The 15,280-nt window shown below is 40.2% G+C and overlaps 1 protein-coding gene across 1 annotated transcript in view; it reads left to right on the top strand.

The window, feature by feature from the left end:
• The first annotated feature begins 523 nt into the window (after positions 1-523).
• The window catches only part of STK17A (serine/threonine kinase 17a), a 46,006-nt gene continuing 31,249 nt past the window's right edge, over positions 524-15,280 (top strand). The window contains exon 1 of the mRNA XM_067550376.1: positions 524-798. Within this exon, the coding sequence (XP_067406477.1) occupies positions 623-798 (176 nt within the window). The 5' untranslated portion in view covers positions 524-622. The remainder of the gene's footprint in view (positions 799-15,280) is intronic.

The following is a 15,280-nucleotide window of genomic DNA, read 5'->3' as shown; positions in this document are numbered from 1 at the left end:
GAAGAGGTTGGTAACACTTGAAGGTGGCACAGGTGCTGCGAGACCAGCGAGGCAACTTGTGCAGGAGCAGAAAGCTGCTTGGCGGGAAACGCAGCTTCCTCGTTTGCTTTCACTGTGCTCCCCTGCGTGAGCGTAGCTTAGCTGAGGGCTCTCCAATCCCCACCCCCACGGCAGGCTACCAGCCTGGGCTCAGGCAGGTGGGTGGGTAACCGCCCTCCCTGCTGGACGCGCGCGCACAGAGCCAGAGGTCGCCCGCTACGAGCCGAGAGCGCGGCGCGTGCGGAGACCGGCAGGTGGCGCCGCCGACCGCCACTTCAGCCCAGGCGCGGGTTTTTGTTTTTGTTTTTTTTTGGGGGAGGGAGGGAGGAGGTGTCGCGGAAGCCACACCCCCTCTCGCAAAGGTGGGGGCGGGGTTTCGCCACACCCCGCCCCCTCCTCTCGGAGCGGCCGGTGGCGCGCGGCTGCCGCGTTCCACACACACACACACACACACACACAGCTGCCTGTCACGAGCGGCAGCGGCGGCACGGGTCGGGCGCCGGTTCGCGCCCCCTCAACTATTGCCCGCAGGGAGAGGGGCTGCCTGCCTGCCTGCCTGCGGCCCCCCCCCCGGCTCCGCGCCATGAGCCCCGCCGGCGAGAAGCCCCCACCGAGCCGCTCCCGCGGGGGCCGGGCGCCGCAGCCTCCCTGTGGCCGGGGCAACCGGCGGGGCGGCTTCCTGAGCGAGATCCGCACCGCCATCCGCACCGAGCCCTTCCAGGAGCGCTACAGCCTCAGCCCCGGCAGAGAGCTCGGCAGGTGAGCGACGGCCCGACCGACCGACCGACAGACAGACTGGGGACCCAACCCCCTTCCCGGTTATGGGGGGGGGGAGCAGCCCGGCGCGCGGAGCCCCCAGCCCGGTCTGTCAGGCAGCTTCTAACCCCCCCCCGCGCAGTGACGGTCCGGGCCTTGGGGTGAGACGGTCCCATGGGCTCAGGTGCTGGCCTTGCCCCCCGCTGTGCCCAGGGGGGCGAGCCGTGGCGGGGCCCTGGCTGCCTTGGGTCTCTCGCGGGCGCCCGTGGGGAAACGCTCCACGCCGCCCGGGCTGGCTCCCCTCCCTCCCTCCCTCCCGCACCGCACCGCGGTCGTTCCCGCTGCTGGCCCCGCGATTAGCTGGTCCGTGTAGACAAGGGCAAGTCGTGTTGGGCGCTGTCAGCTGGCTAAGTGCACGAGCCGCTCCCTTGTCCCCCCCCAAAACGAGCCAAATGCAAAACATTTCTTCTCTGCTTTCCCGGGGGGGAAGATTGCTGTTACCAGATCAAGATACAAATGTGACAGAAGTAAAAACGAATCCAAAAGAGACTATTTAAGGGAAGCAGATGCTTGGGGCAGGGTGGCGAAGACGGCTTTCAATTATGCTTTTCTCCCCAGCGTGGAATTTTCACCACTCCTCAGATGTGGCTTAAAGAACAATTATGAAAAGTTTTATGTTCTGGAAAGTGACTCTTGGATTGTGTTGCATGTCAGTGGCTCAGCTCTTTTTATATCAAGCTTCCTCAGGCTACATGTAAATTTTGCGTTTTAAACTTGGAGACATTGGCCTATTAAAAATACCATTTTTTGTCTGAAAGTTTTACCACATCATGGTGTCGATTATATATGATTACTGTAACTGAAAGAGATTAGAGAGTGAGAAGTTACTTTCTCTTTTTTTAGTTGGCTTGCATTTGACAGTACTCTGTAGTCAGTTACAGGTTTGTCCCTGTATAGTCAGTAATCCTTTTGTTCGCTTGGGTCTTTCACACAGCAGCAGGGAAGAGAAACACTTTCTTTGGAGGTGACAAAATAGATATGTATGTAAAATAGATATAGATATGATTGTAAAATCACAAAAACAGCTGGACGCAGGAACAAATATAGTTGCTGTTAACTACTTTTAACAAACTTAAAAATTATCTGGACTTCAAGTTAATTTTGGCATTTTAACAAATCTAATTAAGCAGAATGAGATCAGCTAAATATAACACACTTATACTATCTGAAACCATCTCCCTATATAGATAAGTCTGTTTAATGTAGCAAAGAAAGGTAGAATAAGATCCAGCAACTGGAAGCTGAAACTAGGTAAATTCAGGCTAGAAATAAGACACAAATTAGAAGTGATGGTAATTAACCAATGGAACAGTTTAACAAGGGATGTACTAGGTTGTCCATCATAACATCTTAATATCAAAATTGGGTGTCTTTCCAGGAAGTGTGCTCTAGGTCAACCATGCAATAAGGGCTTGTGATGCAGGAGTTACTGGGTGAAGTTGTTTAGTTTGTGTTTATCAGGAGGTCAGACTAGATGATGATGTTCCCTTCTGAAGTTTAAAAAAAAAAATCTATTAATCTAAGTTTAGTAGAGGTACATTGCCTTTACCCTGTTAATAGGAATAAAAAGTACTGCAGTAAACTTTGTATTGTGTAATTAGGACAAGCAAATCTGAACAAGATGCCTTTTTTACATAGTCATTTTCTGATCAGAGCTGTACTTTAAGATATTTTTTTCCATGATTGCTGTGACTCTACACCTGAGACCATCATTAACTGATCAAGTTAAAACTAGTAAGCCTTTGTGGGTTTTTTGTTTTGCAATAGTCTGCCAAAATTTGCTCCATTCTGTCTTTCCCCTCTTCAATGTCACACAAATCTGTGAGATTCTGTTTCCTCATACTATAAAGAGACGTACACTTAAGTCTGTAGACTTAATTTCTTAGCTTAAGTCGGAAGATTAAAAAAAAAGTAGTGAAAAATTAAATTGCTGGATCCTGGATATTCAACACAAGCGTTTTCGTAAAGAGGGAATTTTTGCGCTCTCGCTGTTGGAAAAACAAATGTAGTTAAATTAAAAGGCTCTTTGCCATTTGTGACCATTTTGTTATTAAAAACTGATAATCAAGAAAGTGTACTTAGTTTCTGCTAAGTTTCATTTGCATCAGTTCATAAAAGGTGCTTTGGCTCTGAAATTGTATTTGTAATTGAATATTTTTCTTAATGACTTGAGTATGGGTTTTTTGTAACACTTATTAATTTATCTAACAGCAGTTCTACAGATGAATAGCAATCTTATTTTTCAGGCAAATTGCATCCTTTGTGCACACAAATGTGTTACATTTATTTTAATCACTATTTTTTTTGAAGGGAGAATATATTGGATTTATGTGTTTCAAAAGATTACCTAGTCAACTACTGGGTAGGCAGCAGTCCCACCTTCACCAAATACAGCGCATGCTGAAATAGAAAAGCTAGTTCAGGAAAAAATCCCGAAAGAGTTCTTATGTTTTTGTTCTCTTTTGTTCAACACACAGATTGGAGATGTTCAAGAATGAGAATGATCTTACTAATGTGAAGCTTTCCATATTGCAAGTACTGATCAAATGTCAATACTGTTGAGTTTGAAAGCAAATTTTTATGTTTAGATGTTTTCTATCATCTTAAAACTACTTGAGCTGAAATAGGAGATAGAACTGCATTGCAAACTTTATAGAAACTCACTACTAATCTTTTTGTATTCCCTTGGTTGGCATGGCAATCTAATGGCAGGTTCTGTTCTTTTTTTATAAAATTACACTAACATGCAACAGGCCTTTACTTGAAATCATGGGCACATTTATGGCTTATATTGACTATATTTCTAGTTCAAGTTATAATTTTGTCCGTAACCCACCTTCCATCTACACAGAAAAATCCCTAGTTCAAGTGGTGTCTTAGGGCTTAGCTATGTAGTGCATTAGTTCACACCAGAGGGGTATAAATTCTAGTGCACCCTAGCATGTTAATTGGCTCATGTGGACCTTGCTGTCGTGCACTTAAAGTTTCTTACTGCACATTAAAGTAGTACTTTTTGAAATGGGACTACATTAATGTACATTGGGAAACTTTTAATGCATACCAGGAGGGTCCACACAGGTCAGTTAGTGCTCAACATGCTAGTGTTCACTAGAATTTATACCCCTTCAGTGTGCACTAATGCACCAGGCAGAGAAGCCTTCAGACTCAGTGGTAGTAAGTTAAAGCTCCAGTGCTGCTGCTGCTGTTGAAACTAGTAACACAGTGGGGATGGGGCAGGATGAGTTATAACTTACTTATCTGCTAATCAAATCGTTCTGTGCTGGTAATCAGATCTCTTTGTAGCTCCAGCAACAGTGTTTTAATGTGCAGTTGTTCTCACTGGAGCTAGGCTACCTCAAGTGGAGTAACATGAGGGTACTAACTGTTGTAATGAAGACTATTGTAATAGAAATGTAAAGTGGGGAGCAATATGCTTTTTTAATAAGATTTCTTTGTAGAGATATTACATGGTTTGATAGCTCTTACAGGTTTGAATACTTACTGTTTAGATTTTTGTCAAGAGTCCATTCTATATTGTGAAACCAACAGTATATCCAAAAAGATAATCTCAACCTTAATTTTCCTATGTCTTTGCTTTCTTATTTTGTCATCTTATTAAATCTTCTTTTAAAGGTACTAACTTGCAATGTTGATTTACATAGCTCCTGCTCTTTTTGGGAGGAAGAGAGGAGTGTAGCCATCAGACTAATCGTACTCTTGCAGACAATAAATGCTGCTTATTAAATTTCTAGGCAGCATTATAAAATTCTTAAGTTTATTGAAGTTTTCTTTAACTGACCTGGAACTTGCTGTGCACCAGATCAAAGCTCATTATCTGCTGATGTCAAAAGCTGTTTTGGCTTCTCAAATTGGTGAAGTGGTGTCCATCTGGCAGACTGTGCTACTTTCTCCTCAGAAAGGCAGTATGTTTAGTTCTTGCAACTCACCTCAGAATAGGTTTTCCTTGGCAGAGGGTGAAAGACATGTGGGACTCTAAAGTAGAATTTTATTGCTTCCCTCAGTCCATTTTTCTTTTGACTAAAACAGTCAATTTGAGTTTCATAGTTATCGTGAGCTGAGGATAACAAGCTTTAAAAAAAGTACTGAGCAGGTGGAACAGAATAATAAAGAAACTTGCTTTCACAGTCTAGACATTTCAGATGTAGAGATATGACTTCACATGTAGACTAACACATGCCTTCATGATTGTACCCATCTATATAATTAACTTAACCTACCTTAACATTGTGAGTCTTGGGTTTTGGTCAATGATACCAGATGCCTGTATGGCTTTTTCCAGCAATAAGGACTTGTAACTAGAACACATGATGAATGTTTGCCACTTTTTTGTCTTGTGCCTCAATTACCTTAGACTCGCTTTGATACTAATGTAACAGGTGTGAAACAGACACTGGGGATGAGATGGACAGAGATAGGAATGGGGGGAGAAGTTGCTGGCAAATGGACCCATCACTTGAATAAAAATTCTGCGATTAAAGGTTCCTTGCTAAAAACTGTCTTCTCTCTTGCGCATAGCAAATGAAAAAGTATGGAGTGGAAGGAAATTCACTCCAGACAAATTTCACTTGTCATGACTTAATTCTATAGCTAATTTTATGCAGTTCCGTTCCTTTCAGACAATCTCTTTTTAAGCTTTCTAAAAGATGAATATGCTCATAGAAGTTACTATTAATACTGCACCTATGGCAGTGACAGGAGGTTTTGCAAATCACTTTGAGAAATGATTACTTAATGTCAGATTCTCTGTTGCTCCCTAGCAGAACCCATGACAACCAAAAATGTGGGTAAACATATGAGGTAAAGCGTTCTTGCTTCATTTGCAATTACTAAGACTTTTGTTTCCATTCTGTAAGCCAGGATGTGTGCCAATTTAAATAATGCTAATGATGATGGTAGTGTGGAGAAGTGACCTTGAGCTTTTTAGTTATCTGAAAATGATTTTGTCTGAAATGACAATCTGAAGTAGGATTTTTTATGAAGTTTGTGTGTTAAAGCATGAATTGTAGACTAAAAATTAGTTTGCTTTTAAATATGTTCTTTTTAATTTTGTAGTGTAGATGTCAGATTTTTTTTAATTTCCGAAATAAATTACTGATTACCTAGTATTCCCCCCCATCTGTTCCTTTCTAAATTTAGTCATCACAGTTACCTCTTTGCTTAATCACATGGTGCCCTGATCTATCACTATCTCTTGGTTTGTCCTCTTGTTTACTGTATTTTCAACAGCAAACTCATTTGGTTTTCAAGAGAATTTCCTATTAAGACTTCAAAGTAAGACTTTGAATAAGGGTTCTCGTTTCCCTTAACTTGGAGCTATTCTGAACAATTGTTATACAACATGTTGCTTATGTTTTAAAAACCCAACCTGGTATATCTTTTTAAAAGTACAAATTTATATCAAGTTCCATAATACTGACTGAACTTCAACTTAGATTGTCCAGCATATTTTTTGCTAGATCTTTGCTCTAGTGTTGCCTCAAGCGTGAGTCTTACTAGTTGCATAGCAGCTAGTTTTTACTAGTTCTAAACTGGGCTTAAAAGGTTTTGATCTCTTGGTATCATTTGCCTTCTTGGATGAAGCCAAAAGTAAGAAGGCAAGTCCTGCACACAGAGAAATTATAATAGCTATAATTATAGGTATAACCTTTAGGAATCTAAGCAGTTTCCTCAGTCTTGTACAGCTAAGAATTATATTTGTAAATAGTCTAAACTTCGATGTAATCTGATGCTTTTAATTATGTGACGCATTGGCCTCTATCAACTACGCTGTACGTATGTGGCACACACTGTGTCTTATTTTACTACTTTCTGCTGCTTTGTGAATAGATACTTTTATTTCCGTAGTGACAAATGTTTTGGTATATCTGGTAATATCAGTATTTATATTAGACTTCCTCGTTGCTTCAAAAACAGCTTTTGTATGTACCACAGAGCAGCTTCATATGCTTCATGAAAGCAGTATGTTGTTTTTAGAGAAATCTGAAGTATGACAAACTAATTTGGCAAGAGTTAACAGGGTGCTAAATTGCAAGTGGTATTGACTCTGTGGTAATTTGAGGAAAATTATATCCTGAAATAATATAAATTGTGACTCTGGCAATCAGTATTTAAATAATGAGAATTAAAACTTTTTAGAGGATATTGAAATGCTACTAAAGGGTCAGATCCAAAGCCTATTGAAGTCAACGGAAGTCTTCCCATTGATTTCATAAGTCTTTGGGTCTGGCACAAATACCATTAGGCCATGCTAGGTCTGTTCCCACAAAGAACTGATCATCTCTTGCCCCTGAGAAGGGGCATTGTCAGCTTGGATTATAACTGCTTACTGTTGAAAATTAGTTTGCTGCAATGCTTCATATTGTAAATGTGGCATTTGAATTTGTTAAGTTTACATGTCTTCATTTTGAGGCAATTTAGAGTTCTTTCCAGTGGTTCTCTAAGCAGAGTTGCTGTTGTTCATGATTAGAATTTAAACTTGAGAGCACTTTTTACTTAATTGACTATATGTTTATCATATTATGACATTAGCTTTTTAAAAAGAACCATTGTGCATAAATTTCTTAGCTCTTTAGAATGTGCAGCCTTCTGATCCTCTCCACATGCATTCTGGCAAGGTACATCTTCCCTGCCTATCTGTTGATTTTTGTTTCTTTCCCCTTTCTGTCCCCTTCCCCTTCCAAGCAGGCTTTTGAGTCCATCTCAGGGTGCTCAGCACATCAGGAAGTTTTTATTCTAGACCCTGAGTGGCCAGTTCCAAAGGTGCTATTTGACAATGACCTTTGAAACCAACATCTATATTTTAATCTTCTAAAATATTCTTTGGAAAAAACTAAACAAAAAAAAAAAGCCCACAAAAATGCTATGAAATACATTAATATTATTTCTTTGTAGTTTTTTCTTGCACAATCAAAACATTTATTGATGGTTCTAACAAGTAACTTTTGCATTTCCTGACCCTGTGCATTTAAAAACCATAATGTCGTCTTGACATATGTATTAAATATTGTTACTGGCCATGTGCTTTTGCAGATATCTGGTCTGTGTACTATGCTTCAGTTGTTTGCAAATGCTATGTTTAAGGAATAAGGATGATAAACGTACCTTATTAAATCAATGGGTACAATTCAGTGAGAATAAAAGCCTAAATGTCTATGGTTTTTACTTTGTTACATTTAATTCATTATGAACTAGCAATCATGAAACTGAAATACTTTAGTTTCTAAAAGTTACCAGGAGTCCAGTGAGGAGCTTGCCTTTATGGTACTGAATAAAATTTTCATAAAAATAATATCTGTTGATGCTGGAACATAATGGCTGTGCTATATCAAACCAGTGGTCTGTATAGCCCAGTATGCAGTGTGACAGAGGTCAGTCCAGTCCCAGATGCTTCAGAGAAGTGCAAGAAACTCCATAGTGAACAACTCAGGAATAATGTGCCCTGTCAGAAGTTTCTGCCAAGCACAGTTTAGGATTGATTTATGTGCTGAAGCAAGAGGGATTTTGCATCTTTAATTTTGTGTCATCTAATGCAACTGTGGCTTTTCTCATCCTTATAAATATCTAAACCATTTTAAAGACCTTACTATGTACATATTTGACTCATCTCACCATAGTATCCGACCACCTACCAAGTTTTGTATTTTTTTTTTTTTAAATCTACCTTCTTCGACTGTAGCTTGATATATGGCAGTTTTTTTTAACTCGTGTATGGGGGTGGGGGAGACTGGGGATAGCTAAAGCAGTGTATTTTGTATTTGGTTCTGAAAGCTCAGAGAGTAGTGTTAATTCTATCTTGCAGGAATTAATTCCATGATCTAAGTCCAACTTATCTCAAAGTTCTCTCTTGTGCTTTCAGGTTTTCTCCGGTTGGTAGATAGTTTGATAGTTTATCCATCCTGTCGGTTTGCTTATGGTCATATGGGGAGAGGCAATTTCTCGAGAAACTAGGGTCATACCTGTGAGGAGCCATGAATATTAAGAATGAGACTTTCATTTGGATTTTGGATTCATTGGAGCTATTATAATGAGTGAGCCCAGGGTGCTGTGTTCATGGTAATGTCTGTTGCTGAGCAGATGGACCCTTTCTCTTACAAGTTGAAGCTCTTAGGCTTTTTGCCTTTGTTTATAGGTAGGATTTGCAATAATCTAATCTGGAAGTCATGAAAACATGATTACAGTGGCCAGATCTGTTTGATAGGATAGGGCATAGTCTTCTGGCCAGCTGCAAGAGGACATGAGTGTCTTTCACGATTATGGATATCCAAGAGTATCCCAATGCTATGCACTGATTCTACAATCTTCAGGAAGATGCATTTGACCAAGACCTTCTCCAAACACTTCCCTTTTCTCTCTTGCTTGGGTTTAGTTTCAGCTAATGGCTCCTCATCCATGTATTTAGACAGCTGGCAAATAGTAATATTGACACCTGATGTAAGGGAGTGTTCAGTAATAAACAGACAATATCCAGCTCTCCACCTCAGCCCATATTGTCCAAGCAGCAACTTCAGACTACTATTTAATAAGAGGGGGGGACGACAGGATTGACCTTTGTGAGACTTAATAGGAGAGGACTCTGGACATGGAGAAACAATTGCTCGGCTCATCTCTCTGGGTTTGGTCTTGGAGAAAAGCTTAATCTTAGTTTCAATGATACCTTGGACAAACAAGTTTCATAAGTTAATCATGGTTTTTTGTGGAAAAAGTATTTGATCTGTTTGTTTTTTTTTAAACTAGATATCTTTTATCATGTCCCCTGGCTCTATTATAAGAGTGAAATAGGCCTGCTTAAGTGCCTCTTTTAACATTTGTTGTTTTGTGTATCTCTGTCATCACTTTTTAATTTGTCTCCTCTATAAATTAAACAGACCCAGTCTTTTTGGTCTCTTTCTATGTCTCTAATCTTTAGTATCTCTTTCTGGATGTCATTTATTTCTGCTTTATCTCTGAAATACAGTGGATTTACACCCTTACCTGGAATACTGTGCCAACATTGACTTATCTAATTGCAATAGTAAAATAAGAATATTATAATCTATTTTTATCCATCCTATCAGTTTGCTTTTTTGACTGCCCCTGTGCATTGAGTAGATGTTTTCATTGGGGCATCCAGAATAACACAGTGGTCTTGTTCGAGAGAGGTTACAGCTAATTTAAAAGCCACCAATATGTAGGAATAGTTCTTTTTGATGTGCACTCATTTTAATTAGTCAACAGTAAATTTTATCAAATATAGTGCTGCCCATTCATCTAGCTTAGCTATGTTCCTCTCTGGATTTATTTAGTCTTCTATAGTCTGTTTAATATAAAAGATTTGAAGATTCTTTGTTGGTAAACATATTTAGTACTGGTTCTAATAAGGAACACTGTGGCATCACACTTAATTTTTTTGGTAAGGGGAAAACTTATTTTTCTTTGAGTGATGGTCCTTATGTGTATTTAATTGTGGGATGGGGCAGTGCACGTGCTCCATACAATTGAGATTGGAAGATTCTTGCTAACAGTATCCTTAGGTCCACCTGCCTCTTTCTCTTTGTGCTCCAAACTGAGGGCAAAAGGAGCAGTGCAAGACCAACCACCTCTCCAAGTCCTTTCTACTGCCCGTGGTCTGAGGTGGAATGTCTTCAATATCCATGGCATTAGCTAGCTTCTGCATCTAACTGTCACAAATTGTAAATAATTTTAAATGTACTTTATTCATTAGTTTTTGATAGTTGGGAAGACACACCAAACCCTACATGGACACCGCCCTTGGCCCCCCTCCTTGTGCCGCCGCGCCCGCCTGCCGCCCCCTCCCTCCCCCCACAGGATTTTGTTAATCCATTCTTTGAAGTCAAAGGACTTAATTCATGAATTTCAGAAGCTGAAAGCAAAGTTTATCTAAAGCCCACACAAGACAGGTCTTATATGGGGCAGAGGATTACAAGGGGGATACGTAGAAACTACCTTAAGTATTTTTAAGGGGTTTGTGTGGAAAGATTAGCAAAGCATGTTGTATTGGAAGTGCTGCTTTTCAATAAGAATCAAATTTAAAACTAACCTGTTTAAAGGCACTACCTCAAGATCTCGAACTGTGCCACTTTTTAAAAAAACTTAATTTCAGTGGTGGCTTTTAAAGTCTTTACTTACGCTTGCCCTTTTGTATTGACCTAGTTTGCCAGTTACTGCCTAGTGTCATGCTTATTTTTAAAAGCAGAGATACAAAACTTCTAAGGGTATTAGAAAATATTGTATGAGCCCTAACCAGACACTTCTAGATCTATGGTTACTTTTAAGAACTTTTTGTATTACACAAAAATGGTTGCATTTATTTTGCAGTTGCATACACAGGGCTTGCAAATGGATTTTTCACCTGGCGAGTGCCATCACCATCTACATACACAGTCTGAGCTTTTGTTTTAAAAACAAAGATTGTAACTTGTTAAGTCTTAGCCACTAGAAAGCAGGGTTTTTTTCACTTTTTATTTGCTTCTAACTATTTCTAACTCTATCCCTTATACCTGAACTCATTTAAAATCCTATCTTCTTTTTGTTTTGTTTTACTTTTAATCTAAACCAAGTCAATGCTATTTTCGATTTAGTATTTGTTAACTCCAGTTAGTGATAAGCTATGCATTTTGTCTCTATCTATAGAGCCTTATGTGGATATGAAATTTGTATCCACATCTGATCCGCAGACATCATCCATGGATATCCGTGTCCGCGGATATAAAGTGTATGTTTGCAGTACTCCATCTATAGAGGAGCAAACAAACCTTATTCCTCTAACAAATCTGGGAAAGGGCATTATAGAGCATACAGTATTGGGAAGATTCAGGATTGGAGGGTGTTGGGATCATCTTTGCCAGGTGTAACCAGAGCTAGTGTAAGCCAGTGCGTGACTGGGGTGAAACAATCAGGTTGTTGCAATCAAAGTTATTGAGTCAAAGCTGCTTTACCCACAGACAATCAGTTCATGCTTGTCTGCTGACTGGCAGGGTGCAAGCTGTGAGTCACAGCAGCAGAATGTTTAAGGCAGTCAGGGTTACACAGCAAGCAGAGACAACCTCTTGCTGGGCTGGATTGCACCCCAGAATGTTTGATGTTCTTGGGGCTGTCTTTAAGAACAGGATGTTGTTACCAATTGTTGATGGTCTGCTGCAGCCTGTTAAGACTGTTTGGTCCACTCCTTCCTCTTGCCTGCCTATTTCCAAGAAGCCTGACAAATTATATCAAATACTCTGCGGAGGTTTTGTATTTTCCTACATCTCCTGTATCTAATGTGGTAGTGGTGTTTGCTGCTACTTGAGGTCTGGACAAGTATATTCCGCTCCTGTGATAGCAAATGGAACAAGATTAATTCCCTGGGAAGAAATGTGTTCTCTTTTTCCACTCTTGATATTGGAATGGCAAATTATTAATAAGTTATGACTATCAGTTCCACCTATGGGAAAAGATGGTATTGTTTGTACAGAATTTGCCAGATAATAGAAGGATAGTGGCAAATATGATCCAAATGGAGGGTCAGCATGTGGCAAAGTATGCCCTCAGGGTTTTGTTTGACAACTCTGTCTCTTCTCCTGGAGCGTTAACTTCTGCAGTTACTCAGAGGAGACATTGTTTGGATTTGCTCCTCTTCTCTGGCTCTAGATATTAAAATTAAGGTGGAAGATATCCCCTTTGACTGGGATGGTCTTGTCGATGAATTATTGAAAAGCTGAAGGAGGCAAGATCAATGCTCTGTTCTTTAGGCTTGATCCCTTCTACTGGAAGACTTTCTACTTTTTCTTTCCATTATCAGAGACCGTATTATCAACAGTTTTGTTTTATTTCTTGTCAAATCAAAGATGTCATCAGCATCACTAGCAGGCTATGTCTTTCCAGAGCCAAAACAAGAAGTCTTTCAGATCAAGGCCAAAATCTCAACAATTTGCATCCTCCCTATCATCTTCATTGAATATCAAGCTTCAGATTTTATATGAGGATCGAGAGCTGAGAACCAATCAGCAAGGATCCTTCCCTTCCTCTGTTAGAGGTTGCCTAGCCCTTTTAATCAGCAGATGGAGTTTTATTACATTGGACAAATGGGTCCTAGAAATTACAGAAACGGGCTATGCTATTCAGCATGAGAAACTATGCCCTTTCAGTTCTCCCTACCCATCCCTTTTCAGGGAACCCTCTCATAATGCTATTCTATTCTCAGAAGTGCAGAAATTGCTGTTGATAGGGGCAGTCGAGGAGGTATCCAAACACCTGAGAGATCAGGGGGATTATTCTAGATACTTTGTAGTACAGACAAAGGATTGAGGGAGTGAAAGTGGGGAGTTCATCCAATTTTAGATTTAAGGAACTTAAACAAATATGTTTGGAAACTTTGGTTCCATGTGTTAATTCTGACCTCCATAATCCTTTCATTTTAACTGTGAATTTGTTTGTTTCTTAATCAGAAGGATGCATTATTTTCATATTTCTATCCGACATGGTTATCAAAAGTACCTTTGTTTCATGGTGGCAGGACACCACTTCCAGTACAAGGTGCTCCCATTTGGCCTGTCAACAGCACCAAGAGTATTGTACAAGGTGCCTCTCTGTGACAGAGGCTCAGCTGAGAAAGCAGGGTATTTTTGTTTACCCATATCTGGACGATTGACTGTTGAAGGCTGCTGTTCACAAAGATCTATTAAGTCACATTGCTTATACAATCACCTTTTTTTCAGACCAGGAGCTACTTCTGAATGTCAAAGTTGAATCTGTCCAACTCAAAATTTTATTCTTAGATGCCCTATTAGACTCAGAAAAGCCTTTTTACCAGAGGACAGATTTTTTAAAATAGTGCAGTATATTTTAAATATGTCAGACTCAAAGCAACTTTCTTCCCAAGGCAGTTACTGCTTATGTGAATCTGTTCGTGTGTCTGTGAATAAGGCCAGTGTATCATTGGATGTCTCAGGTTAACAAGCCAAATCCAGACAAACTTCAAATATTAGTCAGTATGTTTGGAGACATTTTGGACTCGCTGATGTGGTAGGCAGTCCGAGCAAATGTTCTCAGATGTTCAATTCAATCCCCCTTCATCATCAGTAACTTCAGGGTAACTTCAGGTGTGTCAAACAATGGTTGGGGGATGTGCACTTCTGAGTCATTCATTGTACAGTTTGAGATCACTGGGTTTCTCAGGAGTGAGGCTTGCACATAAACATGTTGAAGTTAAGAGAACTTCATCTGGTCCTCTGATCGTCCCTCCCTCACATATGCAGGAAGGTTGTTCAAGTAGTAACCCAGAATACATTCACTATGTTTTACATCAACAGAAAGGTTCTCTGCTCAGCTACATGCAGAAGCAATCATTTTATGGGACTGGTGCATTCTGTATGACCTTTACATTTAGCAGGAGAAGACAATGTGATTGCAGATCTTCTCCGCAGCAACAGTTTTCTCAAGTGCATGAATGGTCCTTTGAAGGATCAGTTTACTCAGAGCATTTGTTTCCAGTTGGGGTTGACCAGATGTGGACCTGTTTTGCTACAAGGTTCAATTAAAGTGGTATCTTTTCCACTTGACAGCAGGAAGAGACAGTCAGTCTATCTTGGATTCTTTCCTTCTGCATCAGGAAGGGGCCTTCTGTATGCTTTCCTCCCCCCCCCTGCTCAGCTTTCCATTGATCCAGAAAGTGGTGAAGATGATTAGTCAGGACAGGGGAAAGATAATTCTGATTGCGCCAGCTTGGCTACCTCACCAGAAGTTTACAGACTTATGTCAGCTCTCCCATGTTGTCTTTATGTGTGATCTTCTCTCTCAGCAACAAAGCAGGATTCTTCATCCAGATCTGCAGTCCCTTCATCTGACCACGTGGGTGATCAGACATTGATTCTTGAAGACTCCTGCTTCTCCTGAGTGTAGAAGAATGCACTGCTTAATTCTAGAAAACTGTCTCTATCAGAAAGTGTGTTGTTGTTGTTTGAAATGGTCCAGATTCCCCAGGAAATGGAGAATATCTGATTCTCCATCTCTGCTTCCATACCATGAGTTTTAGAATATTTAATATACTTAAATGAAGGCATTATCAAACTCATTTTTGAAAGTTAATTTGGCAACTTTTTCAGCTTACTGTGTTTTTGTTGATGGTATGTCACTGTTTGTGGATAATAAGGTTAAAAGTGTATTGAAGGGATTATCTAATATGTATTCCCCCTTTGAGGGAACCTGTCCCCCCCTTGGGATCTTAATTTGGTCTTACCTATAGTCATGAAACCACCTTTTGGATCCTTGGCTGAGTGTTTTTTGTGTTGTTTATCTCTTAAAATTACATTTATTATTGCCATTCCATCAGCCAGAAGGGTGACTGAACTAAATATCTTGATGGTTGATCCACCATTTGTCTTTTCACAAAAATAAGGGGTTTGTAGATCCGATCCCAGGTTTTTGCCAA

This window comes from Emydura macquarii, unplaced genomic scaffold (assembly GCF_026122565.2).
Source record: "Emydura macquarii macquarii isolate MOO-44397 ecotype Brisbane River unplaced genomic scaffold, CSIRO-AGI_Emac_v2 contig_1263, whole genome shotgun sequence".
NCBI lineage: Eukaryota > Metazoa > Chordata > Testudines > Chelidae > Emydura > Emydura macquarii.
Note: the sequence above shows the minus strand (reverse complement) of the source record. Positions and strands in the feature narration are given on the sequence as shown.